This window comes from Triturus cristatus, chromosome 6, assembly GCF_964204655.1.
Source record: "Triturus cristatus chromosome 6, aTriCri1.1, whole genome shotgun sequence".
Lineage (NCBI taxonomy): Eukaryota > Metazoa > Chordata > Amphibia > Caudata > Salamandridae > Triturus > Triturus cristatus.
Window position 1 is genome coordinate 1,668,171,104 of NC_140589.1, and position 27,866 is coordinate 1,668,198,969.

At 44.6% G+C, this 27,866-nt stretch overlaps 1 protein-coding gene across 1 annotated transcript in view; it reads left to right on the top strand.

Moving 5' to 3' along the window:
• UTP25 (UTP25 small subunit processome component) overlaps positions 1-27,866 on the top strand; it is a 203,151-nt gene that overhangs the window by 30,603 nt on the left and 144,682 nt on the right. The window contains exon 2 of the mRNA XM_085612834.1: positions 16,353-16,392. Within this exon, the coding sequence (XP_085468960.1) occupies positions 16,353-16,392 (40 nt within the window). The remainder of the gene's footprint in view (positions 1-16,352; positions 16,393-27,866) is intronic.

Here is a 27,866-nt window from a genome sequence, read left to right on the forward strand (position 1 = left end):
AACCTCAAATTTAGCTGAAAAAATCACCTTTTCACACATTTTTGTGTGGGAAAGTTGTGGCATCACCGGGCTGACACAAATTTCCTACCACCCAGCGTTCCCCTGGGTCTCCCGATAAAAACGGTGCCTCACTCGTGTGGGAGGCCCAAGTACCCGCGACAGGCAAGGGCCCACAACGTAGTGAGGCGACATGAAAATTGCCTACCTCAAAACGACCTGGTTTTGCAAGGGGGGTCACCTGGGATTTTGGCCCGGTGCTCGGCGGCCATCTAGGGAAACCTACCAAACCTACACATTTCTGAAAACTAGACACCCGGGGGCTTCCAGGGAGGTATGGCTTGCGTGGATCCCCCAACGTTTCCTTGCCCAGAATGCCCTGCAAACCTCAAATTTAGCTGAAAAAATCACCCGGGGGAACGCTGGGTGGTAGGAAATTTGTGTCAGCCCGGTGATGCCACAACTTTCCCACACAAAAATGTGTCAAAAAGGTGATTTTTTTGGGACTAAATTTGAGGTTTGCAGGGCATTCTGGGTAAGGAAACGTTCGGGGGATCCACGCAAGCCATACCTCCCTGGAAGCCCCCGGGTGTCTAGTTTTCAGAAATGTGTGGGTTTGGTAGGTTCCCCTAGGTGGCCGCCGAGCACCGGGCCAAAAACCCAGGTGACCCCCCTTGCAAAACCAGGTCATTTTGAGGTAGGCAATTTTCATGTCGCCTCAATACGTTTTGGGCCCTTGCCTGTCGCGGGTACTTGGGCCTCCCACACGAGTGAGGCACCGTTTTTATCGGGAGACCCGGGGGAACGCTGGGTGGTAGGAAATAGGAAATTTGTGTCAGCCCGGTGATGCCACAACTTTCCCACACAAAAATGTGTGAAAAATTTGATTTTTTTCAGCTAAATTTGAGGTTTGCAGGGCATTCTGGGCAAGGAAACGTTGGGGGATCCACGCAAGCCATACCTCCCTGGAATCCCCCGGGTGTCTAGTTTTCAGAAATGTGTGGGTTTGGTAGGTTTCCCTAGGTGCCGGCAGAGCTAGGGTTCAAAAACTACAGCTAGGCACTTTGCCAAAAAAGGGTCATTTTTCACATCGAAATTGAGGTGTGTCCACGTTGCGTTTTGCGCCGTTTCCTGTCGCGGGCACTAGGCCGACCCACACAAGTGAGGTACCATTTTTCTCGGAAGACTTTGGGGAACGCGGGGTGGGTGGACATTTGTGGATCCACGCAGATTCCAGAACTTTCCACCAGAGAAATGTGGAGAAAATGTGGGTTTTTTTGGCAATGTTTTAGGTTTGCAAGGGATTCTGGGTAACAGAACCTGGTGGGAGGCAGTCAAGTCACCCCATCCTGGATTCCCCTGGGTGTCTAGTTTTCAAAAATTTATAGGTTTGCTAGGTTTCCCTAGGTGCCGGCAGAGCTAGGGTTAAAAAACTACAGCTAGGCACTTTGCTAAAAAAGGGTAATTTTGCATTGTGAAAATGTGGTGTGTTCACGTTGGGTTTTGAGCCCTTTCCTGTCGTGGGCACTATGCCTACCCCTACAAGTGAGGTACCATTTTTATCGGGAGACTTAGGGTAATTCAGATTTGTAAAGGAACTGTTATTACCTATTGACTTTCGATGCATTTCTGCCTTCCAAATGAAAGACATTGTGTAAAAAAAAAAAGTCATTCTAAAAAATGACTGATAATTCTCATGCTAGTATGAGTATTCCCAATTTCGGAAATGTGCAAATATCTACTGTTTCTAAACTCTATATTTTGTTCCCATTTCAGAAATACATAGGTGTCTTTAATACCGATTTTTCCATGTACACATTTTTACAGAATAATTACTATATACCCGGTACATAATAAACAAGCATTGGCATAGCCAATAGGTCTCGCCTTTGGGACCGTATAAGTGTTTAGCCATGCAACAGTTGCGTAACTAAATACTTATAAGGTCCCAAAAGCAAGACCTATTGGCAATGCCAAGCGGCCTTGCGGCCGCAAAAGTGAAAGTGATCACGATTGCGATCAACATCAAAGCGGCCGCGAAAGTGAAAGTAATTGCAGTAAAACGCGGCGCCCGCGCACATGCACTGTAGCTCTAGGCTGGCCTGGTAACACTTTTTGGAGCCCTCTCAATAAGTCTCGCCAGACCAGCGCATGCGCTGGGTCAGGCGAGACCTAAAAACCATTGCAAGTTGCTGCTCAGTTTTTGGCTCTGGGTTCGTCGGGTTCTTGGTGAACCTACAAGTCCTATATATCCCCACAACCAGTAATGTCCAGCGGATGTAACGGTATATTGCTTTCAAAGAGCTGTCATAATTAGAAGAAGTTACAGGTGAAAACGTTGACACAAAAGACTTTTTTTTACATCAAATTTTCAATTTATCCTATATTTAACTGTTAGTTTCTATAAAGAAACCTTGATGGATCTACACAAATGACCCCTTGCTGAATTCAGAATTTTGTCTACTTCTCTAAAATGTATAGGTTTCCAGGATCCATTATTGCTTTTGTACCCATTTCTACCATCAACTGGAAGGAGGTTGAAAGCATAAAAAATAGCAAAAATAGGCTATGTCCCAGAAAAATGCCAAAACTGTGTAAAAAATGTTGGGTTTCTGACAAAAGTCTGGTATCCCCTAAAAGCTGGGAAAATGGTGATTTCAGCCCCACAAACTCTTTTTTGATAACATTTGCAGGGAAAAACCCAGATGCTTTCATTTGCAGCCCGTTTTTCCCATTTCCCCCCCAAAAAACTAAATTTTGCTGTATTTTGGCTCATTTCTGTGACCCCCTCCAGGAGAATCCACAAACCCTGAGTACCCTCAGAATCCCCATGATGTTGGAAGAAAAGGACGCAAATTTGGCGTGGATACCTTACGTGGTCAAAAAGTTACAGGGGCCTCAGCGCGCACTACCCCAAATAGCCAAAAAAGGGTGTGGCACAGGAGGGGGAAAAGGCCTGGCAGCGAAGGGGTTAATGACATTTTGCTAAACAATCGAACAGCCTCAAAATAAATGGTAGTTTTGTTGTCCTCAGAAAATAATATTATACATTTGTAATGGCACTCACTGTGACATTTTGTCAAAAGACTGCATGGAGTACTCACTGGGTATCTTTATGATGCTTTAATATCCGCAAAAGCGTGTCGGCACACAACCTTTTTCATTGCTGGTAGTTTCAAATAAAGTTGAAACTCCTCACACGATTGTTAAAAAGTCAAAACAGCTCTTCGTTACAAGGTTGGTTTAATCACTATTGTACCATGGGTAATCAGGAATTGGGAATAACACTTGGAAAAAAGCCCAGAGATCAAGTATTAATCACTACCTTGGGGAAGCAATATAAGGCTGTCACAGCTAAACAATGGCAGGTAGTTATAAGAAATCAGTGGGATTCACTAGCGCAGGCAGCTCGCATGAAAGACAGCAGGCATTTTTGGGCCACCGTCTTGGATATGAGTCGTAAAAACCAGTTTAGTATCCCCGGTTTCCTTTCATATTATTAGTGAAGTTTTGAAAGCACATTTTAGAAAAGTTTATTCTGCCCCCACAGAGGAGGATGGATGTTTTTAATATTGATAGCAGGAAGCTGGCAGATGTCAAGATAACTGTGGCTGAGGTGGAAGAGGCCATCTTGCAGAGTGTAAGGGGGAAAGCACCTGGGCCCGATGGTTTTGGGATTGATTTATTTCAATAGAACACTGACCTCTGGGCCTCTTTTTGACTAACTTGTTTAGTAACCTTGCGCATTTAGACATGCCCTCTTCCTGGCGTACTTCAACTATTGTCCCCACCTACTGCAGGCTAATCTCGCTGATTGATACCACCGTTAACATTTTAGGCAGTGTTTTATATAATAGAATTTAGGAGTGATGCCAAGCAGAGTCCATCTTACATCCTTCCCAACATTGGTTCAGAAACAAGATTGGGACAATCGAGCAATGTATAAATTTGAATTTGGTAATGGGTAAATACACCGTTGCAAAACTAGTGCCCTTGTATCTGGCTTTCATTTTTTTTTTTGTAAAACCGTTTTTATTGCAGAACAATATAATAAGCAGCGTACATTCACAATATTCCTGCACCGCTATTGCCAGTGCCATATCTCACGTGGCCATTTAGGCAGTCGTACACAGCTTGTGAGCCCACATCCCAGAGGCCGGGCAGCGACGTCAATGATATCATCGTACTGAACCATATTTCGATCTGTACTTTTGCCGCAAACATGGTAGGGTGTCTGCGTTCCGCATTGAAGTTTCCTCCCCCCGTTTCCCCCACCCCAACACTTCCCCTCCCCAATCCCTATTCCCCAGCCCCCTCCCTCCCCACCCTCCAGTGCCTACACCAATTGTATCTGGCTTTCATGGTCTTAGCTGTCGCTTTTGATTGCACTACGTCTCCTAGTATTTGCCTTTGTTGAATTTATGGGCAACTGTTACTTATGTACTAAATTCTCAAAGTCTCATATTATGGCATGTCGCCCATGATGTATCCAGCTCTCCTCTTTGACAGTGGGCGAAAATCATTTGACCAGTGTTAATAGCTTCCCTTATTTGGGAGTTATGTTTTCTGATTCTGGTGCTTGGACACCTGGTATTGTACATCGTCGAATGCCGGTTTCTAAGACAATCGGCTCTCTTCTCTGTCTCCCTGAACCCCGGGGAGGGGGGCAGTTGGCATCTGTGTTGCAGATTTACAAATCACAATGTGCCCCTATTGCCACTTATGGAGCCTAATTGTGGGGGATTGCAAACTGCGAAGCCATACAATTTGGAGAAAATAGATTTTGTAGGCAGCTCCTTGGAGTACCAATTTCTGCCCCTCACAGATTCAGCCACAAAGAACTCAATTTACAATATATAATTGATTACATTGGGTTCAGAACTTTTAATATTGTGGTTGTCAATCTTGAGTAATGAGAAGGCATCGCTGCCTAGAGATATAATACTCGACTGCCTCTCCTGTGACAACGGCCTCCGAATCCCCTGGTTGGCTTATGTTGGATCAGAAATGGGTAGAATTGTCTACAGATGGCACTCCCTTGACTGAGATGACCACCAATATATCTAGTGATAAACTCTGAGGGATCTGTATCATGACGTAAAATGTACGGGGTATCCTCGACAAAATTAAACGAGGGACGATCCTGAAACTGGCCAAAGAACTAGAGGTTGACGTATTACTACTTCAAGAAACCCACTAGATGGGAACAAGGGCTCAGTACTTAGCACGTTTTGGGTTTGCTAAAATCTTCCACTCTGGGTTGACCCGTGGCTCTCGGGGCATAGCCATCCTGGTTCACCGTAGAGTTCCTATGGACCTACCAGGACCTGGACAGATCTGGGTGGGCGGTATACTTTTGTGACGGGAACATTATATGGGGAATCATTAACACTGGGTAGATTCTATGCCCCCCCTCACCTCCCGGGTCAAGCTTTTGTAGACTGGGTCCTGCGCCTCTGGGGGAAACTGCCAGATGGTCTGTCAGTGATAGGGGGTGACTGGAATGACACCATGGCACCAGAGGACTGATGGCATGCGGAGTGACCCAGCCATAGTACAGGGGATTCAAAGCTGCACTCCCTGGCAGCCTCCTGGGGTGGCTAGATACATGGAGAGCCTATCACCCATCGGGATCCGAATATACCTTCTTCTCAGCGGTTCACAAGTCTTTCTCAAGAAGGATTACTTATTTCTCCCAAGTCCCCAGATACATAGGGCCTCGGCGGTGTCTATCCTACCATGGGGGCTGACAGACCACTCTCCTGTGACACTTCGGCTGCATGTAGGGCCTCCGAGATCGCCTTTCCGGTGGCGCATGTCACCTTAGCAACTGCAAAATCCATCTTATAAATCCATGCTACATCAAGCGATTACAGACTACCTGGCGTCTAACGTAGACAACGCTCCCTCTGGTGTAATCTTGTGGGAAACCTTGAAGCCCACACTGCGGGGAATAGATATCAGTGTCTGCGCCGGCGAGTGAAACCGCTTCAATGCGTGGGTAGTGGAATTGGAAACCTGACAGAGATGGGGGCGGAGCACGGGCTAAATGCTATCTAGTTCATCTCCCAACAACAACTGCATCAACGGGGGGTTTATGTACCAGCCCTCGCAAAATTGCCCAGGGTTTCACAGCATATTACTCAGATTTATATGCTCGGCGAGAAGTCTTGTTCCGGAATCAATTCATAGAATTCCTAAAAAACATCCAGCCGAAAGCGATCTCGGATAACACTCGAGCACAACTCGACATGGCAATCACTGAAGAGAAACTCACTGTCCGGCCTGAGCCCTGGACGAGCCCATGGGCCCAATGGGATCCCGAGCGAATTCACGAAATTGCACATGCCCTAATTAGGTACACATTTACTAAAGGCGCTTCAGGAGGCTTCCGAATTGTGGATTCTACCACCAGATTGGCGTCATGCAGAAATTGTGATGTTCCACAAACCAGGACGCCCCCCCTGAAGGCCCCTCCTCATATCGACCAATCTCATTGCTGAATATAGAAGCCAAGCTGTTGGGTAAGATTCTTGCGGACCGTCTTCTCCCACACATATCCGATCTTGTCCATCCTGACCAGGCAGGTTTCAACCCACAATGATCCACGTGTCATAACATTAGACAGGTTCATAACACCCTAGCAAAATCGTTAGAACTTGGCCGCCCCACGGCCATCCTGTTAGCAGATTTAGATAAAGCTTTCGACTTGATCAGCTGGGAGTGCCTATTCCTTCTCTTGTAAGCCCTCAACTTCGTCCCACAGTTTCTGACGTATATGCGTCTATTCTACACAGACCTTTCCGCCTCTGTGCGCATGGTGGGGGCGCTGTTGGACCAGTTCCCTATCCTTGGAGGCACCGGGCAGGGGTGCCCACTTTCTCCCCTATTATTTGCACTTCCAGTCGAACTACTGGCCATGTGGGTGTGGCGGGACCCCCTGGTGCGCTGGTTTGAGTGGTCCATAGGGATGTCAGACAGGATCCCACTGTACGCAGATGACGTGCTCATTTTTTCTCACGGACCCAGTGTTCACAGGCCCACAGATGCTGCAGATAGTCTTCGTATTCGGGGAGGTCTCTTGATTCTCCACAACCCTGTCGAAATCGGTGTTGTTTCCTGTCTGGGGATCAGGGCCGTTGAACCTGGGTGACTCACCTGACCCATGCTGTGGACGGGTTTCAGAACCTTGGTATCATCATTTCCCCTAACCCGACTATTTCCCGGGCGCACAATATTAACCCCTTACTGCCGTGGGTAATAGAGGAGGAGAAAGCATGGTTCTCCTTCTCCTGTCCCTACTTGAACGGTCCACTATTTTTAAAATGGTTTACCGCAACTGCTTTACTGGCTTCAGAATTTCCCCTATGATATTCCACGCTCATGGTTTAAGCAGATTAACGCAGTTCTTAATCATTTTCTGTGGGGTGGCGGCGCAGTTAGAGTGGCTCACCCCACATGTATTCAGTCCACTCATTGCGGCGGTATAGCTGCGGCAGATGTGTACGCCTACTACTCCGCATGCCACTTACTCAGTATCAAAAAACGGTGGGATAGTGCACAGACCGATCTGGCATACACAGTGGAGAGACGAGCGAAGGCTAACCGGCCACTATCAGATATCCTCTACAGTCACAGGGGAATAGCCCACTTGCCCCCAGCGGCTAGAATAGTTATCTGGTTATGGCGACAGGCGATCTGGCGGTTGGGCTGGTGGGGGAAGGTTGACTCAGACGACCCCATTATGTTATGGAACCTTCACTCGACAGGTAGCTGCACTGCCAGGGTTCCATGCATTGGACCTCTTAGGCATGTCCAAACTGGGTGACATTATGAAAGGAACTGTGATCAAATCATTCCAGCAGCTGCAGGAGAAGTATCCACTCCATCGTAGCCAATTTTATAAATATTTACAACTCAGACACGCCCTGACATCATATATTAAGGACCTCACGGAGTTACCGGAGATTAACCCTTTGGGAGGTCGGCTGTTAATGGGTGATATGGGTGCACACAAGATTAAACAAGTATACCAGACCCTGACTATAGTCACACTAAACTGGACGCGTTACGGGCTACTTGGGAGGGAGATGTTGGGGATATGGATGACGAGGCACTGGCAAATCGTCGAGGCCCTGCCATTGCATCACGCCAGCACCTAATTCAGTTTAAATACTTGCATCGGGCATACTTCACAAGGTCTCGCCTTTGGCGTATGGGAGTAATATCCTCCCCCACATGTCTCCGCTGTGGTAGGGAGGAGGGGACCTTCCTACACACGGTATGGAGCTGCTCCGCACTCCTGCCCTTCTGGCGCGGGGTGACTCCTGCTTGGCTCAGTTGCTGTCTTGGCAGATCCCCCTTGAACCCAAGTTAGTTCTCTTGCATAGCGCAGAAGCGATAGGCGGCATCAGATATAAACAACACCTCTTGTTTTGGGGACTCACTTTGGCTACGTGGAATGTTGCCCAACATTGGGAAGTGGTCTCCCCACCCTCGCTGGGTGGATGGAAGTGAGCCATGGACAAATGTATCGGGATGGAACTAGTAGCATTTCAAGCACTTGGCTGCCCTCAGAAACATAGTAAAATATGTAAACGGTGTACAGAATATAGGTGTATCGACTTGCCCTCTACCTAGCCCTCAGAATCCCTCTTAGAACAAGAGATGCGGCCAAAGCCCTGGATGCAACAATAGCTTGAAGCTTTCATTATTCTAATGCTGTGGACTATAATTCTGTGGGGTCCTATAGTATTCAGTCTGTGCCTGGGTTTCCAAAGTTCTGTAACATTGGTATTGCTAAACCAAAGCCATGTTTGATATTGTCCATATATGTCAGCCTTTCAAGACCAATAAAATCTGTTTAAAAAAAAAAAAAGGGTAGAATTGGTATGCAGAGGGCCTTTGTTGAGCCAGATTCATGTTTAAGTTTTAATAAAAAGAAAGTAGCATCAGTTTTTTATGAAGCTGCGAAGTAAAGGTGTTTTAGAAGTATTACAGATTATGCCATACTTGTGTTTGAGAATCCAAGATTGTCCCCCTGTCTATCTGAGGCAACCACGTGGCCGATGAGAGCGTTCTTTGTTATTTAGGTTTGAGAGGTGATACCTTCAAATACTTTTTGAGTTTTCCGCTTGGCTATCAGCCAAATTTTGCTGCTATTCCATGCCCGTGCGATGGCAAAACTGGCCAAATGATACTTTAAGTGTTTTGTAAATTTTATTAATTTTATACCCGGCTGATTTTAATTTCCAAAAGAAGTGTTATAATACTAGGCAGTGTAGAGCCTTATTTTCACTAGTTCTGCAATTATCTGATGTGGAAATCTGTTTACATGTAGGTTCATTTTTAGGTCTCGGTTTGGCGAAAGCAGCGGATGCGCTGCTCTGCAATGCAGAGGCCTTTTGGAATCGATACGATTCCAGCGTGCACGCGGGGAGACAAATGAGACAGAAGATGTCCACGCGGGGATTGGATGCTTTACTGGTGGCGTGAACCTTTCCGGACTCGGTCACTTCTTTACAGTCTGCCTGTTCTGCTGAAGTTCCTCGGTCCCCACGCCCTCTGCCAAGAGCTTTATTTTCCTTTCCAGCTTTGTGGCAGGGCATGTCCAGGCTGCAGGCGGTTTCGTAGTCCGTGTAGGGATTCTTCAAAGAACACACTTCCATCTCAACCTTGCCCCTGAACTACAGCTTCACAGCGTGCATACAACTTTCAGACATATTTGCCCACAAAGCAACCCACTGCACACCCTTATGACTTCCAACACCAGCCAATATAAACAATATTAACACAAAAATGGAACTAAAAATATTACAGTGCGAACCGATTGCTTGTTTATTGTATGAAGAGCAGTGGGATGGCCCTCCTGGTGATTAATCTGCTGCCTCCCCCCCCCCCCCCCTTGTATTTCCTTTTCTATTTTTTTTTTTGAGTAGATTTATATAGCTCGAACTCGAAGGTATTGGAACACTTTACATGAGCACCAGTTTTGTTATCCAAGGACACGTTCATTTGTGTTAGGCCCAAGGAGATTATGTGATTTGCCCAGAATCACCAGATGCTGAGCCGACATCGAGGCTGGAACCTGGTTCCCCAGCGTCAAAGTCAGCAGCTCTGACTAAGTGACCTTATGTCACTTGAAACTGTTGTTACCCCATACGTTCTCCTTAAACAGCATTTGTAATGGTTGCCACCTGCTGTGTACTGTATAGAGCTCCGATTCCCGTGGGTCATGTACGCACAAAATAAAACTTTCAAAACCTACAAAATAAGGGAGGATACAACATTACAGATAGAGATTCCAGAGCTGTGCAGTGTATGTGGACAGTCAGGATACTTGATCTATAAAGGCAGAACGGCAGTGAAACAGACGTCACTAGGTGCTGACAGGGATATATAGATAGTCGCACTCGGCCAGCAAAGCAAAAAGCTTCTTTCGACTTCCCCCGGGCCAAATGGGGCTCAGAGTGCTTAAGTGCATACATGGGGGCGTAGGCTTTAGCACTGTTGGGGCACAGCCTCAGTCGCTAGTTTGCCGATGTCTGAACGTGCTTCTGACCTCTCCACAGCCTTGCCTACCTAACGGAGTACATGCATGTATATAAATATATATACAAAGAATCAATAAAGAGTGGACCACTTGTCCTGTGTCGCCAGGGTCTTTTTGCTCTTGGTTCCGTCATAAAAGAACCCTCACAACTGTACACAGGCGCGAGGGCAGTATATACTGGGTCACCGCTTATGTGTACTAGTACAGCATCATCATAGGGTCTTTTTTAGTATGTATGCTGTCCTCCGCCAGGAGGAAGACCAACTGGTAAAACAGTAGCGTCCAGACATGAATATAAGGGAGGGTGTGAGAAGTGCTCTTGGTCAAGTGAGGTTAAAATTCTCTTAATCACTTTTTCTGATGAGACTTTATTGAGAGAACGTTGAAAAAGAGAAAAATAAAATGTTGAAGTAAGGATAAAGACCGAGTTACTGGTCTACCGTACTTTTAGATGTCAAGGGTCAACATGTTTCAGCCTTCTGTAAAAGTCTAAAGGCTTTCGTCAATACCGATCTAAAGGAAGGCGCGTTGTGGCTCCTTGGGTAGTGAAAATTATTCACTAATCATATGTGTAAGGGTCAGATCCATGGTATCTGTACCTCATGAAGGTGCAATTTGCATTTCTTGGTGGTACCCGAAAGGCATACACGGAACTATGTTCGATTCCGTGAAGTCATTGACGTGTTCTGCCTCTGTTCGCGGTATGAACAGAGGCAGAACAAGTCAATGACTTCACGGAATCGAACATAGTTCCGTGTATGCCTTTCGGGTACCACCAAGAAATGCAAATTGCACCTTCATGAGGTACAGATACCATGGATCTGACCCTTACACATATGATTAGTGAATAATTTTCACTACCCAAGGAGCCACAACGCGCCTTCCTTTAGATCGGTCCTGACGAAAGCTTTTAGACTTTTACAGAAGGCTGAAACATGTTGACCCTTGACATCTAAAAGTACGGTAGACTAGTAACTCGGTCTTTATCCTTACTTCAACATTTTATTTTTCTCTTTTTCAACGTTCTCTCAATAAAGTCTCATCAGAAAAAGTGATTAAGAGAATTTTAACCTCACTTGACCAAGAGCACTTCTCACACCCTCCCTTATATTCATGTCTGGACGCTACTGTTTTACCAGTTGGTCTTCCTCCTGGCGGAGGACAGCATACATACTAAAAAAGACCCTATGATGATGCTGTACTAGTACACATAAGCGGTGACCCAGTATATACCGCCCTCGCGCCTGTGTACAGTTGTGAGGGTTCTTTTATGACGGAACCAAGAGCAAAAAGACCCTGGCGACACAGGACAAGTGGTCCACTCTTTATTGATTCTTTGTATCTATGAATGTAAGCCGAATGGACCACAGCTTCTCCTTCCCTCCCCATTGATTATTTTATAAATATATATACACACAGTCTTCCTGACATCTGTCAGTCTGTCCTTGCCGTTAAGCCCCCAAGCCCCAGCTGCCTTTTACTGCCATACTCCAGCTCGAGGGCCCACCCCCGCACCGCGCGGGCTGCGGGGGCCTGTGTTCCGCCCCTGACTCCCCCGTAACTGCCGTTCAGAAGCTCAGACTGACACTTGGCAGACACCCCCATTTCAAAGGGACGGTGCAATAAACCCAACTCTTCTTCTGTACAATTCGCCTTTCAATTCCAGAGGCCAGTAGTGACTGACTCGGGCACCAGTACAACCGTCATCGTTATTGCACCTCTCTAATAGCTGGCTGTCTATGCGCCATACCTGCGTTTTTTTAAAAATGTATTCTTTCCCAAACTCATTGACTTCTTAAACGCATGTTACTTATTTCTAGACCTACTGGCTTTCATTGGCTAGCTGGACTATATGGGAATGTTTCATAATTTCAATTTGGGAATATGCCTTTTCCTACAAATAGGTATATGGATTACTGGTACCACAAATATATTTATCGATCTGCGTCTCAAGGGTTACATGGAGACACACCACATACATCACAATCTGTCTTGCAGTATTAGACATAAATGCAAAAAAAATACAAACGATGTACTCATGTCAAATGTTGAACACTTTATTTTGTACAAATATTCCAGACAACGTTACTAAACTGATGTTATTTAAGGTGACAAAATCTGCTGTAGTTCGTGTTGTGTAGTGAGAGAGAGAGAGAGACACTGAGACTGACTGGGGATACTGCACCCCGGCTCAACCCAAAAAAAGAAATGATGCGTCGGCTTCACCCAAAAAAAGAAAATATGCGCTTTCCAACACAACATTATGCTGCTACGCAAGGTGATGATGCAGAACCCATTTGTCCTCAAGGAGCCAAGGCACATACATAGTTACACTGCCTATTGGACATTGTTACACTTAAAGCCTCATAATTATACTCCACATATATCCACTTGGCTCCAAACCACAACTACACTCAACAAAATTCAAATCAGCAACGTACCTCATATTTACACTCCACATAATTCAACACCATGCCACATAGTTCCATACAATGCCACAGCACATAATTTAATGCCACACAATTCCATACCACACAACATAATTACACTTCACTCCATAGCACATAATCACACCCCACATAAATCTACTCCATGGCACACAGCAACACTCCACATAAATACACTCCACACTGAGCCACATAATTTCGCTCAACATAATTTAACTCAGTCACACACAATCCCATGCAACACAATTCAACTCCACACAGTTCAATTCCACAGCACACAATTCTACTCCACAACACACAATTCTGCTACACACCACATACATCTAATCCACACCATAGAATTCCACATCATGCCACATAATTCAATACCACGTCATAGAATTACACTCAATACATGACACTTCACAATGCATAATACTACATCAGTCCACTCCAGTTAATACCACATAATTACTGTCCACATAATTGCATTGCACAAGCATATCCTCAACCAACATTTCTCATATAGGTTCACTTCAGGTCTTACAGCACAGTTTCTTTACCATAACTTTTCAAAAAATCCAAACGCACACTCTCCTCGACTTCCTTCGGTGTGTACACAAACGCAGCCTCTTTATGTGTCTATAATCTTCTCTCCCATTCATTCTCTCTAGCACACTCTTTCTCCTATTCTACCTAGTCTTCACTCACCATTTCATACACAAACTACCTATCCCTCACAATCTTGCTTGCTATCTATTTTGTACAGATCTCACCTCTATCTATTCACCATACCACATAATCCCACTACATAAATGCACTATACACCACACAGTTCCACCCCACACTATTTCACAACTAGCAATTCCAATCCAAACCACATAATTCCACTACAAACAACATACATCCACTCCGCTCCAAAAACAAACGTAAGTAAAAAACAATATCATTTACAATGCCAATAGCTCAGACTCTTGCAAGTGCGAGACCTATTGCATTGCATATGCTTGTTAACTAGTGCTGTAAGGGCACGTGGCACTTTATTGACCCAAACTTTGCTGCTATTATCTGTTATCCCCGTCATATTTACTGTCTTTGATATGTGTTATTTTTAATCTTCTGAAATGTTTTATCCGCTGTATTTATGTTACTTTTATGGGCAAAAATGTCGTCCGAATAAATACCCAGTGCTCCATTTCACCTTATATTAGCCTCAAACAACAAGGTGCTGATCTTAATTAATCATGTACATGGCACTATTCATGCAGTCCTGCTATTCCATTTAACCCAACTTGGGCTGCCACCGTTATCCCCGGGTACAGTGTTATTTACTTTTAATGCCCCTCGTCACAGCCCCTGTACTTGGAGTCAAACCACTGACGTCGGTGAAATGACACAACATGAATATGTATTATTCACAACCAGTTTGGTCGACGGGTAATACCCAGCCGGGGCGGTTCTGGGAGTCTAAATTACTTCGGTTGTTGTAAATATTATACAGCATTATGCAGATGACATTAAATAAGTCCTTTATGCAGTTCGTTTATACAGCTCGCTAAGAAGTAACAAGTGTGGCCTCCGACAGCATAGCTATCCCTCACTTACCACATATGTTACATGCCTGCACCTTAGACAGCAGCTCAGACTTGCAGTTTTGAAAGCAGAGCTGACTTCACTTTTTTAATTTCTTTTTTATTTTTTAAGGAAGGATTGTATTGTATAGTATTGCAGCATTTATATAGCGCCTACTACTCCAATGTTGGGTACATTATTCCATACCACTCACATGGCTAACTCCAATGACGTGGAAAATCTGAGCCATTTTCCAGGCCACACATAATGATGGCCTAAGACTTTACCCATACTCAAATACTTTAAAAGTACTGAGCTCGAGACTAACGACAGGCTTAAACTGTTGAAGAAATTCCTTGAGGGGTTAGTATTCAAATAACGGTTTGCCTGCTAATGTTTCCTATTTCTTTAATGCCCTCACAATTTCTGCTTTGTGTTTCTGATTTCTCCTTATTCCTACTAACATTGTCTTCTCATCCCTCTTCCACCTTACTTTCCTCTGCTAGAAACCTTCGAACACAATTTGTTGTTTCCGAGCTCTAGTTCCCTAGTGTACGCATATATATAGTGCACCTTTAATCTCCGCTTCTACCGCTCTAACTTGAAAATTGTTTTTATTTAATTTTTTGAATATATATGATCATTATAATCAAAGGCACATGAGCAGCCAAAGACCATTGCACATAGAGTACAGTGCATTCGTATAAACAAAATTGATGGTGCATTTCTTCTTAACCAGGTGTAACCCCCATATTCAATCCACTGTTCCACCCGCACATTGTTTCATGAGTACCTCAGCAACAACTCTAGAGGGTCTGCCATTGGGCAGGATCTATGATTCTAGCAAGCATTTGTACCTCTCTAATATAAATTAGACATGAAGATATTTATAAATGGAAACGTTTCGATTGTTTATTTACTTAATTGAATTTCATCTGTAGTCTCCTCTTGTTTAGATTTCCACTTCTATTTTGTCTTCTGATTTTGTTATGGTTGAGATCATGTATGAGTGACTATATAAATCAATGTTGTACGGTATACTAATGCCAATTCGTATCAATGACTGGAGACTTTTTTATTTAAGTTTAAGGTACTCATTACAAATGCTTTGCTACTACAGATTCTAAATACATGGCATGGCATTGCCGCATCATTATGTGTTTTCCTGGTTGAAAGGAAGCGTGACATACATGATTGTGATTTTGAGCCCCCAATTTTCACATAGTTTGCCTCTATCTAAGCAATTACTGGCAGCCTTGAAGGAAAACACCTGATTACTGTAAAGTCTTTTATGGTTATAACTTATTCCTTGCACATATTCACTGATTCAAGATCAGTGTTTTAAAGAATCTGAACACTAACTAGTATTTTTCTATCAGGACATGAAAACCAGTTTTGCTAAAATAATTGCATGGAGTATGAAAACTTGAAGTTTAGGATACTACAGTTTTTATCTGCAAAACACACACTCCTAGTAATAATGCAAACCATTATATAAAATATCAGACCACGTACATTTGTGGCATGTAAAATGCTATTTATAGAGCATAATATTTCAACAGCTGAATAGCGGCATTTTGTACCAGACGAGTTCCTAGTTAGCAAATTGTAAAACACAGTTGTTTATTTCTGACCTTTTCTCTTGTATTTATTTATTATAAAATGCAAAGCCAACATAAGGAATGCCTCCAAGGCTCCACATTTTGTTTTCTTCTTGCAGTAGTTTTAAGACTATTTAAGTAACTGTCCTACTATAAAACGTAGTCTTTGCTAAGTTAAAATTTTTGTTTTTTTCAATATTTCAGAGTTTCTGAAAATAAAGAGCGGACCCAAGTCCTTGAGCTGGTAAGTATTGCCACTCACAAACAAATTTGCTTAATAAAAGATCAGATACCGCATATTTTTGTGATGCTTCTGACATGCTGGCAATGTGCATTTATAAGACCGGTTCTGACATCGTACTTCCAGACATATGTACACCATCAGATTTGCAGCCAGAGAGTGAATACATACGTATCAGGGATTTACAATATTCACTATCTCATTCATGTGTTTATTTTTCAGCTGGAAATATAATTATATTCTTTACAACAGGATGCCAAAAATGAGCAAATGTTTCAGAACCACATAAAGGTGTATACGGTATTTGGGAAAAAGAAAAGTAAATGGTATGGCAACAGCTAGGACTTGGAGGTGAGGGAGATTGTACATTTTGAGTTAAAAAACATGACGTTTTAAAATTAAAGTTTTATCATTTGTCTTAGGGCTGCAACAGGCCCCAAGAGATGCCCCAGCAGTCTTTCCATCTTGTGCTATATACTTTGTTTGAAGCGAGAACAGCTCCACGATCTTCCTCAGTGAACAGAGGGAATCAACTATGCAACCATTATAAAGGTGCGCTTATCATATGGAAAAGATGTAAAACCTCCATCTCACCAAACAAGCATCAAACAATGGTACAAGCAGTCCCATTTGCTCAATAAAAAATAAAATAAAAGTGCAGTAAGGAGCATGTCAGTCCACATAATCCTTTGGGAATTAAGGTATACACGTTTTAATCTGATCACACTTTTCTCCAAAACACGCCTTGTTCTCCTCCTTTCCCAATACATACGACACTCCTAGCACCATCCAGATGCCTCTCGCCATTCTCCTCCTTTGAAGAGCCTGAAACCTGACTTCCCTAATGACACTCTGCCTGTGTACTAACAAGGCATACCATCACACTTTCCTCATGAATAGCCATCAATATTTCTTTTTACTCATGTGGGTCTTGCTGTGTTATTGGCATTAATTCATAAAAAGCAGCCATGTCACAGTTTCACAGCATTACCTTAAGTTCCTTAACATTGACAAACATAGGTGCTCTTTCGCCGTGAGGCTGGCCAACTACAACCCCTAATGTATTGCAAAGCAAACTTTCAATACATTTATAAATGGGGAGGCACTCTAAAATTATAGTCCCAACAAGTGCACTTTTAGTTTATGTATTCCACGATCATTCTCCTCTCCAGTATCATACGAAATGATGGCTCAAATTCAATGTAATCATAATTGCCACATTTAATATTTCCGTTTTTTTTTATTGGTTTGCTATTCAGATGGGGTAAATCCTCAGCAAATGTTTAGTTTCTGACAGAACTTTTTCAAGGCCAAAACTATTAGTCCAAATTCTATCGAAGTACCCATGAATTGTCAGCATCTTAAATTTTAAATCATTATTATTCTTTATACATCTGTGCTGTTTTGCATTGGCAGCAACTTGTATCAACTAGCAGTTGGGCTGAGATCAAGTAGCATCATTATTATTAATCCTGTGTGCTAGAGTAATAATAGTGTATTTACTCTACCCAGGGCAACACCACAGCTGTTTCCAGGCAGCAAAGCTGATCACTTCTTCTTAGCTCCTAACTGACGTTCCAAAGCTCCGATAATTTTGATACAAGACACAAGATCAAATCTATCGCAATACAGAACGAGCAGAGGAAGGTGGAACAAGCCCCTTTTTTGTGTTTGAAGCAGCTACGGTCTGTGCAGGTAACAGTGGTGGGGCCGTGTAAGGGGGGGACTCCAAAGGACAATGACGAGGGAAAATTAAATAAATAATTCATTTTCCATCTGCATTGTCCCTCAGAATCCCCCTTACATGGCCCTACCACCCCACCTCTGTTACCTGCACGGACCGCGGCTGAAGCCCTTGTATTCACTCCCTATCATAAGCCTTGCCCACTCAACCTGTGTCGTTTACCACTTCAGCCTTTGTCCATTACTGCTGACCCCTTGTCATTGCTTCACCTGTACGCTTTTGCATAGTATTTGTTTCAAGTCTTCATGACTGTCTTGTCCACTATATAAGTAGGCTCTTCCCTCCTACAGCACAAACGTCTTGGCTGCCAGTGAACTTTGCCACAGAATGGGTATGTTGAGGAAGTTTCTTCTTCTGGCAAACAACATGTATCAAAAAGTGCAAATTATTCCAAATGAAATATAAGATTCATTAATGTAAACCCATCACCCAAGGTGGGTGCTGTAAGGAAATATAGTAAGTTACAAGTTCAGCATGCACTACTGGCCCAGTGATTCCAAAAAACAAAATGTGTATACATGTTTGCACAGCCTAATAATTTGAGGTAATCTCTAATGCTCACAGAACTCTCCTTGGTTATATGCAGATGTGTTCATTGCTTGTAGAGCTAGCTGACCTGACAGCATGAGTTCCCACGAGCCTACGACATTCCCCACAAATATCAAACTTTTTCTAATAAACTCCTCTTGTCTACAATTAATAGCTTCAATAGCCTGGAGAGACATTTGTGAATATTCACAAATGTACATGTTGGTGGTCGTGGTCAAGAGGCAGAGGAGTGAGATACTTATTAGCTCCTTCGACTTCTCTGCTCAGCCTTCAGGCCTCATTTGTTGTTATCTTAACCGCTAAAGAAGCAGTGTCTGGCGATCCCAGGACCCTTGGCAGTAGACTGCATCGTACCTCAACAGAGCCAGAGACCGGAGATAGATCCATGGGCATAAATTCAACACGGCACCTGCACAAGAAGGAATATTAGGTCAGCCAACCAGGTGGCTAGATGGACCGGCTCAGTTGAAGGAGAAATGGAGGCACACTTGCAAAGGGGATAGAAGTGGAGTGGCTGCAACCTGCGCATCCCACATTGAGAGGGCTGCATGAACAGCGGGTACGATGGGGAGAAAGAGAGAAGTGGGGATTGCATATCCAGGTCCACAGCCTCTAGTACAGTGCAGCACCAACCACCCCACTCCTCATGTGGCAAGAATAGATCAAAGTTCCTGGGGGCCTACTTGCGGGCCCATCCAGACTCACACATGATGTGTGGGGGCGACAGCGCGGCAGGGATGGTTTCAGATAACTTGCTTGAAGAAATGTATACTCTCACAGCGTTAACTGCACAATAAAGACTTTCCTGATGCGTCCCTAAGGCGCACTCAACCAGCTGAAGAGACCCATGTGCGTTAAGAGAACCAAGTGGGGTCATGGTTAAACTCTTCCAAAACATGAAGGATGAGCTAACTGCTCAGGGACAATTTGTGGAGGGATCTCAAAGAAATGAAGAAGGACATTTATGACCTGGGAGAGACATTGTTGTACTTCAATGAGAAAGTTTTGAAGCATAACATACTATCACTGAAGGAACAAAACCTCATTCTCCAAGAGAATCTGAAGGATCTAAAGATTTGCTCGGGCAAACCACCACCAACATTCATGGAGTGCCACAGATCAGCAATCACAGACATCGAGTCTTTTAAAAAGTGCATATTTCCGGCCATTATGAACAGCAGTGACCATGATGAAATACAACTGGACAGCACACATAGGACACTGGCAGCCGGCCAACCAGGCAGCTGTACTCCTGACATCCTAACAAGAGTGCACCACTTTTGTCTAAAGAAAAAGATGATGATAGCAACTAAAGAACACAGAAAGTTTAGATCTGAAGTTGTTCTCTATCAGGACATCTGTAACTACATACGTTAAGAGCAATCCATCTAGTTACTGACATCATAAAAATAAAGAAGATACCTGTAAGAAATCGGGTTTTTGATTAAGCGGGGTAAAGACACTTCTCAAGCAACAACCCCAATCCTTGTCAGAAGTAGAGATAAAAGGGCCCAGGAAAGAAATCTGCAGGGAAAAAACAAGTAACGGCCACACAATGGCAACTATTCAGGAATCAGACCCAAGCGGAACTCTGTCATTCCCTTGTGCAGGTAATTTAATGTCAGACTTCAGTTCTTCTCCCTCTGCTGAGATTGAACACTCCACCTCCAAACCAGCGGATATTAAGAGGCAAATAGCTAGAGGCAGACCAACGGGTGCCCCCGTCAGGCCACGCTCCGCAGGATCCAGTCGGAGCAGAAAAAGGTCCACCTCCTGATATCACCAACACCCCAATATGTATATACAGGGTGTTCGAATGATCAGGCGAGGGAAAGAAGAGGGAAGGGTCAGCAGGGGAATAGAACCTTTAACAAGAACACAGCTATTAACAAGGTCAAATAACATCTACTCTCAGTAAGTTCTCGCTAGATGGATTGTATACCTGAATATAATTATAGCTGTTGGTACAATCCTTGGGAATCATCAAGCGCCATACAGATCAAGCATCAGACCTGAAACAATAGAACTCACAGGCATTAGCCAATGCAAAAACACCCATACTCTCAATCCCATATGCATCAAAACATTCCTCATACATACCCAGAGGTTTTACCATAACTCTGAAATGGGACACAATACTACTGCAGCGCAGTCTCTGCTCCTAGTTCTATACGGGTAATCTCTCATTCTCGTAATCCAATGCCAGTAGGTGCTGGAGAAGTGCCCCAAAGGAATATGAGCAACAGTAGATCCACACGTACAAAGTCCTACGTGGTTTCCTCACCTCCGTAATCCGGTACAATGTATATAATATATTCAGGTTTACAGTACAGACTCAATGTCTCTATGCACTGTAATACGTGGTAACTTCCCGCTGTGTTCCGCTGTTTTGTGAAAGTTCTGTCTTTTCCCCAAGCCAAAATACATGGGCAACATACACGGTAATGCGCGGTTAATTCACTGCTGTGTTCCGCTATGTGAAATAAAGTTTTAGTACTTTCAATAAATGAAATCAGCAATTCCATACACGGCAATACGCGGTCTCTCACAGCTGTATTCCGCTATGGTTGAAACAATCCAGTACTCAGAAAGGAACGACGACCAGAAGCCAACACCGGTTCCTCGGTACTGCTTCCATGTTACTCACGCATGAGTTGAATACATCACTGGTTCCCGTGGGGAGCCAAGATCCTATCAGCAGTAGTCCCCAGACGGCGCCTTCCTCGAACCTGCTCTCCCTCAGCCGAGAGAAAGATTGACGACCAGAACAGAATTACGCGCAACGTCCTGTGCGTCCGCCGCGGCTAAATCCCCTCCCAATGACAAGCATCATGGGAGCTGTAGTTCTGGGGATGACGTGGCAGGCGCTGCAATGTTCGTTCCCTGACAGTAGGTCCCCCTTGCCTAGTACCTCCTAGGCCCAGGCTTCAATGGAAACCGTCTGTGAAAAGAGCGAACAGCCGCCGGAGCATGCACATTCTGCCATGGATCCCAAGAATCGTCCTCTGCAGTATAACCCTTCCAGGACACCAGATACCATAGCACCCCTCGCCTCAATTTGGAGTCCCGAATGCTCTTGACCTCGTATTCCATCCCACCATCACAGAGCACGGGCGGCGGAGCACACCTGCACGCCCCTGATGCCGGCTTCAAAAGGTTACAGTGGAACACAGGATGGATTCGAAGGGTACCAGGCTGTTTCAGCTTGTATGTTACAGGATTGATCTGTTTATCGATGGAGTAAGGGCCAATGAACCTGGGATGGAATATACTACGTAGCTTGAAATGTATGTTCTTGGTGGACAGCCACACCTTGTCCCCTACCTGATACTGAGGCCCATCAGATCTGTGTCAGTCTTCCCATCTCTTTTGGATCTGTTTAGCCTGTATCAGATGGTCCCTGACTTTACGATGTACTGTGTGTAGTTTCCGTACTTGAGACAGAAAAACGAGCTTATTAGCCACCTCCTCAGGAATGTTGATAGGCGTCATTCCCAAAATTAGCACGGAAAGGAGATATACCGACAGAACTATGCCAAGCATTGTTGTATGCCAATTCCGCCATCCACAACAGTTCAACCCAGGATTCTTGGGCCTCCTTTGCATAACATCTGAGATACTTCTTGAGGGTTTGGTTCAGTCGTTCTGTCCATCAGTCTGCGGGTGGAAACTTGTAGACAGTGTAGAGTCTATGTGCAGGGCCTTGCACCATAACCTCCAAAATCTAGCTATGAACTGAGGTCCCCTATCGGACACAATAACTTCAGGAATTCTATGTACTCTGATAATGTTAGTTAACAACAACTGTGCCGTTTGACTGGCCGTAGGTAGATTCACACAAGGAATGAAATGTCCCATCTTTGTGAGTCCATCCACAACCACCAAAATAGCTGAATTCCCCTTCTCTAGGTGTTATCCCGTGATAAAATCCAAACTGATATTTTGCCACGGGCGGTGTGGTGTGGTGTGGTCATGGGTATGAGTTTTCCCTTTTTTCTAACGTTTTCGTTTCTTGCTCTGGCACATTCTTCGCACTTGGTAACCCAGGATAAGATTCTTTGCTTAAGGTGCTCCACCAGAAATGGCATGGTGTCAACTGAATGGATTTACGTAATCCTGGATGTCCCGCCAACGGAGACACATGACACTTCAGGAGGGCCTTCTTTTGCAACTCAGGAGTGGGGAGATACAGCCTGTCTTTATAGAAAGGTAATCTCTGCTTCACTGTGCGCTCCCTCTTTTCTGTAGCCCAGGCTTCCCATACTGAGAGAGATTTATGCTTTCTTACTTCTTCCAAGAAGTTCTCCACTCGGATAGCACACAGCACCTTAGATGGTTCAATGATAGCCTCTATCTTCTTGTCTTGAAGGGAGTTTTCCATTGTTTCTTGTCTAGACAATGAATCTGCTTTGCGGTTCTCCACCCCGGGTCTAAAGGTAACAACAAAGTTCTATTCTGCGAAAAACAACATCCATCTCATCTGTCTTTGAGAAAGATGACACGCAGACTTCATGTACTGCAGATTCCTATGGTCCGTGTATACCGTGATAGGGTGACTAGCCCCCCCCCCCCCACAGATATTGCCTCCATTCCTGAAACGCCTTTTTTATCGCCAGCAGCTCTTTTTCGGCGATAGTATAGTTTCTTTCTGCAGGGTTCAGTTTCTTGGACAAATAGGCTACAGGATGCAGCTGTCCCATGCTCTGATTTCTTTGAGACAGTATGGCTCCAATCGCCTCGTCGGAGGCATCAGCCTCCACCACAAAAAGATGCTCTGGTCTGGGATGTGCGAGTACAGGAGCCGTGGTAAAGGATCTCTTCAGAAAGGTAGACCATTGAAAGGTAACACCCTTTATAAGTAATCTAGAAATTGGGACGGCTACCTGGGAAAAATGGAGGATAAATCTACGATAGTAGTTCGTGAATCCCAGGAAACACTGCACATCACGTACGTTGTTTGGGTTGGCCATTCTTGCATCGCCAGCACCTCTCTCGCTGTCATGTGTAAACCCTCTGGGCAAAGCATAACTCATAGAAATTCTACTGGTCTCTCCCCGAACTCACACTCGTTCAATTTACAGAATAATCTGTGTGCATGCAACTTGGTCAACACTTTGACAACTTGACTTGCATGCCACTCCATGGTGTCAGAATAGATGAGGATGTCGTCAATATACACCACAACGAACAGATCCACATATTCCTTTAAGACGTCGTTAAGGAAATACTGAAATGCCGCCGGGGCGTTGCAAAGGCCGAAAGGCATGACGGTATACTCAAACAATCCATAACGAGTCTTAAAAGCTGTCTTCCACTCATCACCATTCCGGACACACACCAAATGGTATGCCCCCCCTCAAATCCAACCTTGTGTAGATCTTGGCCCCTCTCACCTGATCATGCCGCACAGAAATGAGAGGTAAAGGATATCTGTTCCTCGCAGTGTTTTTGTTCAATACTCCATAATCCACATATGCCCTCAAATCTCTATTGGCCTTGGATATGAAAAAGAGTGGAGAGGCAGCTGGTGACCATGAATGTTTAATGAACCTAATCTCCAGATAGTGATCCAGGTATTGCCGTAAGTGTTTGGTCTCTGGCACAGACAACGCATACACTCTGCATGCAGGTATCGTGACCCCTTCTACCAGGTGTATCCTACAATCATACTCCCTATGAGGAGGCAACTGTTCCACCTGGGTCTCACTAAATACATCCTTGAACTGAGAGTACTCTAAAGGTAACCTAGTCTCCTTCTCAGCAGCCGTTGCCACCACATACGGTTGCATCAATGCCGCTGCCTGTGAGAGTCCGATCTGAACTAAATGACCTTGACATTCTTCTGAGAGGAACTGTATTGTTTTAGTTCTCCAATCTATGGCAGGGTTATGGTGAAATATCTAAGGCATACCCAGAATAACCTCATACTGTGGGGCCTCTATGATATTCAAGGCTAACTCCTCCACATGTCTCTCATTAACCATAGTTGAGGTCAGCAGGACTAACTCCGTTTGTTCGATAATTAAACCAGATTTCAAAGGTTTGCCGTCTACCGCTAATACCCCCTTCAGGAGTCTCCCTCGGTACCCTCTGTAACTCAAGATTTGTTACCAATCCACTGTCTATAAAGTTCCCTGTGGCACCGGAATCTATCATGACCCTTACTTGATGGACCTGTTTATTACACTCAAGGCTCATAGGAAGCACTATGTGTGACTCTGTGTCTTGCAAAGCTGTGTTAGCTAGCGAGGGGAGTGCCAACCCTCGTTAGCTTCACTAACACCAGGAGAATCCCCTGAAGGCAATGTAGGAAGCGAGGTAGATACTGCCACCCTTTGTTTCCGTAACCATACCTCTGAGGACTTGGGTTTAGAAGGACATTCTCTAACGTAGTGTCCTTATTTCCCACAGTACATGCACAAACCCTGTACCCTTCTGCTCTCTCGTTCTTCTATTGACAAAGGGGTTCGAACAGCACAGATTTCCATGGGTTCAGGTACCATCTCTGGGTTAGGCATAGGTCAGCGTGGGGGTCTATCCGATCTATAATAACCCCTGCCCCATCTCTTCTTCTCGCCCCCTCTTTCGGACATTATATCATCCAGCGTAAGGTTAAATTAATCATTTCAGTACAAGTAGTGGGTTGCTGATCTATCTGTACCAGAACATCTTTCATCTCTTCCCTCAGCCCCTGATAAAACAAAGACATCCTCTTCTCCACTGGCCAAGCCGTTTCTGCCACTAATCTGTTGAACGTAGTTAAGTATGTTACTAAATCGTTTCTTCCTTGTTTAAGGTCTAGCAATTCTTTATCTGCACTGAAAGTAGTGGCCCTTCGATCAAAAACCCTCTCAAACTCTGTTCTGAACGCCGACCAATCCGATAAAACTGCATCATTATTTCCAACTAAAGGAACAGCCCAATTGGCTGCATCCCCTACCAAATAAGAAATCGCAAACGCCACTCTAGAATGGTTTTTGGGAAAATAGGCTGGTTTGCAAGAGAAATGCAGCATTATCTGCATCAGAAACACTTGGATTTTCAATGGGTCCCCGGTATATCTTTCAGGACTTGCTAACGGAATGGGAGGAGGTACCATAAACTGTATCTGTGGAGCAAGTGGGGAAACGTCAAAAGGGTTCCTAGATAACTTGTCTACCTTTTCTCTTAATGCGGCTGTTTCAGCCTTTGAGGATGCTATTTCCTGTTGTACCAGGACTAATGCCTGAAGAACATTCTCCATGGTAGCCATTCCCTACTGCGCCTGGATCAGGCGGAGCGAAATACTTGGTCGCGTAATTCCGTCAGGCCACGATCCGCAGGATTCAGTCGCAGCAGAAAAAGGTCCACCTCCTGATATCACCAACACTCCTATATGTATATACAGAGTGTTTGGATGATCAGGCGAGGGAAAGGAGAGGCAAGGGTCAGCAGGGGAATAGAACCTGTAACAACAAGAACACAGCTATTAACCAGGTCAAATAACATCTACTATCAGTAAGTTCTCGCTAGATGGATTGTATACCTGAATATAATTGTAGCTGTTGGTACAATCCTTGGGAATCATCAAGCGCCATACAGATCAAGCATCAGACCTGAAACAATAGAACTCGCAGGCGTTAGCCAATGCAAAAACACCCATACTCTCAATCCACTATGCATCAAAACATTCCTCATACATACCCAGAGGTCTTACCATAACTCTGAAATGGGACGCAATACTACTGCAGCGCAGTCTCTAATCCTAGTTCTATACTGGTAATCTCTCATTCTCGTAATCCAATGCCAGTAGGTGCTGGAGGAGTGCCCCAAAGGAATATGAGCAACAGTAAATCCACACGTACGCAGTCCTACGTGGTTTCCTCACCCCCGTAATCCGGTACAATGTATATAATATATTCAGATTTACAGTACAGACTCAATGTCTCTATGCACGGTTATACGCGGTAACTACCCGCTGTATTCCGCTGCTTTATGAAAGTGCCGTCTTTTCCCCAAGCCAAAACACATCGGCAACATACACGGTAATACGCGGTTAATTCACCGCTGTATTTCGCCATGTGAAATCAGCAATACCATACACGGCAACACGTGGTCTTTCACTGCTGGATTCCGCTATGGTTGAAACAATCCAGTACTCAGAAAGGAACGATGACCAGAAGCCAACACCGGCTTCTCGGTACTGCTTCCATGTTACTCACGCATCAGTTGAATACATCACTGGCTCCTGTGAGCAGCCAAGATCCTATCAGCAGTAGTCCCCAGACTGCGCCTTCCTCGAACCTGCTCTCCCTCAGCCGAGAGAAAGATTGACGACCAGAACAGAATTACGCGCAACGTCCTGTGCGTCCGCCGCGGCTAAATCCCCTCCCAATGGCAAGCATCATGGGAGTTGTAGTTCAGCGGATGACGTGGCAGGCGCTGCAATGCTCGTTCCCTGACACCCCCGGTCCAAATGACATCCCGCCAATGCTATATAAAGCAGACGCTGAATTTTGGAGTGTAGCACTAATGCCGGTTTTTCAAAATATAAAGGACACCCTGATACTACCGGAATCCTGGTATGGATCAGTTATAAGCCCAATCTTTAAACAGGGCAACAGGAAACTTCCAAATCACTACCGACTTATTGCTCTCATATACGTGGAGGCCAAGTACTATGCAGGAACCATACTGGAGGACATAACATCATGGGCAGCCGAAAATTCCATCATCCCAATCAATCAAACAGGCTTTTGCCGAGGCCAAGGGACCACAGCAAACATCATGGCATTGACCATGCGGATGGACGCAGCAAAAGAGACCAAAACTCCCTTTTCCTTTGTTTCATTGACTATACTGCCCCTTTTGATCATGTTGATAGAAACAAACTCTGGCGGTAACTGGAAGATTGGGGAATACCTAAACAACTTTTCGGCCAATTGATATCTCTGCATACAAACACTTGAATTAAGGTTAAATTAGGAGCATGGACACACGTCTCCAAACCCATCCCGACAACAAAAGGGTTAAAACAGGGCTGCGTTCTAGCTATGTTTTTATTTAACCTTTTTCTTGCAGACCTGCCAGGAGAACTCGACAACTGTCCCTGCCATGCACCAAAACTGGGGACAATTCCACTGTCCAATCTGCTGTACGTGGACGACCTGGTTCTAATAAGTCGGACTCCGATCAGCCTCCAACA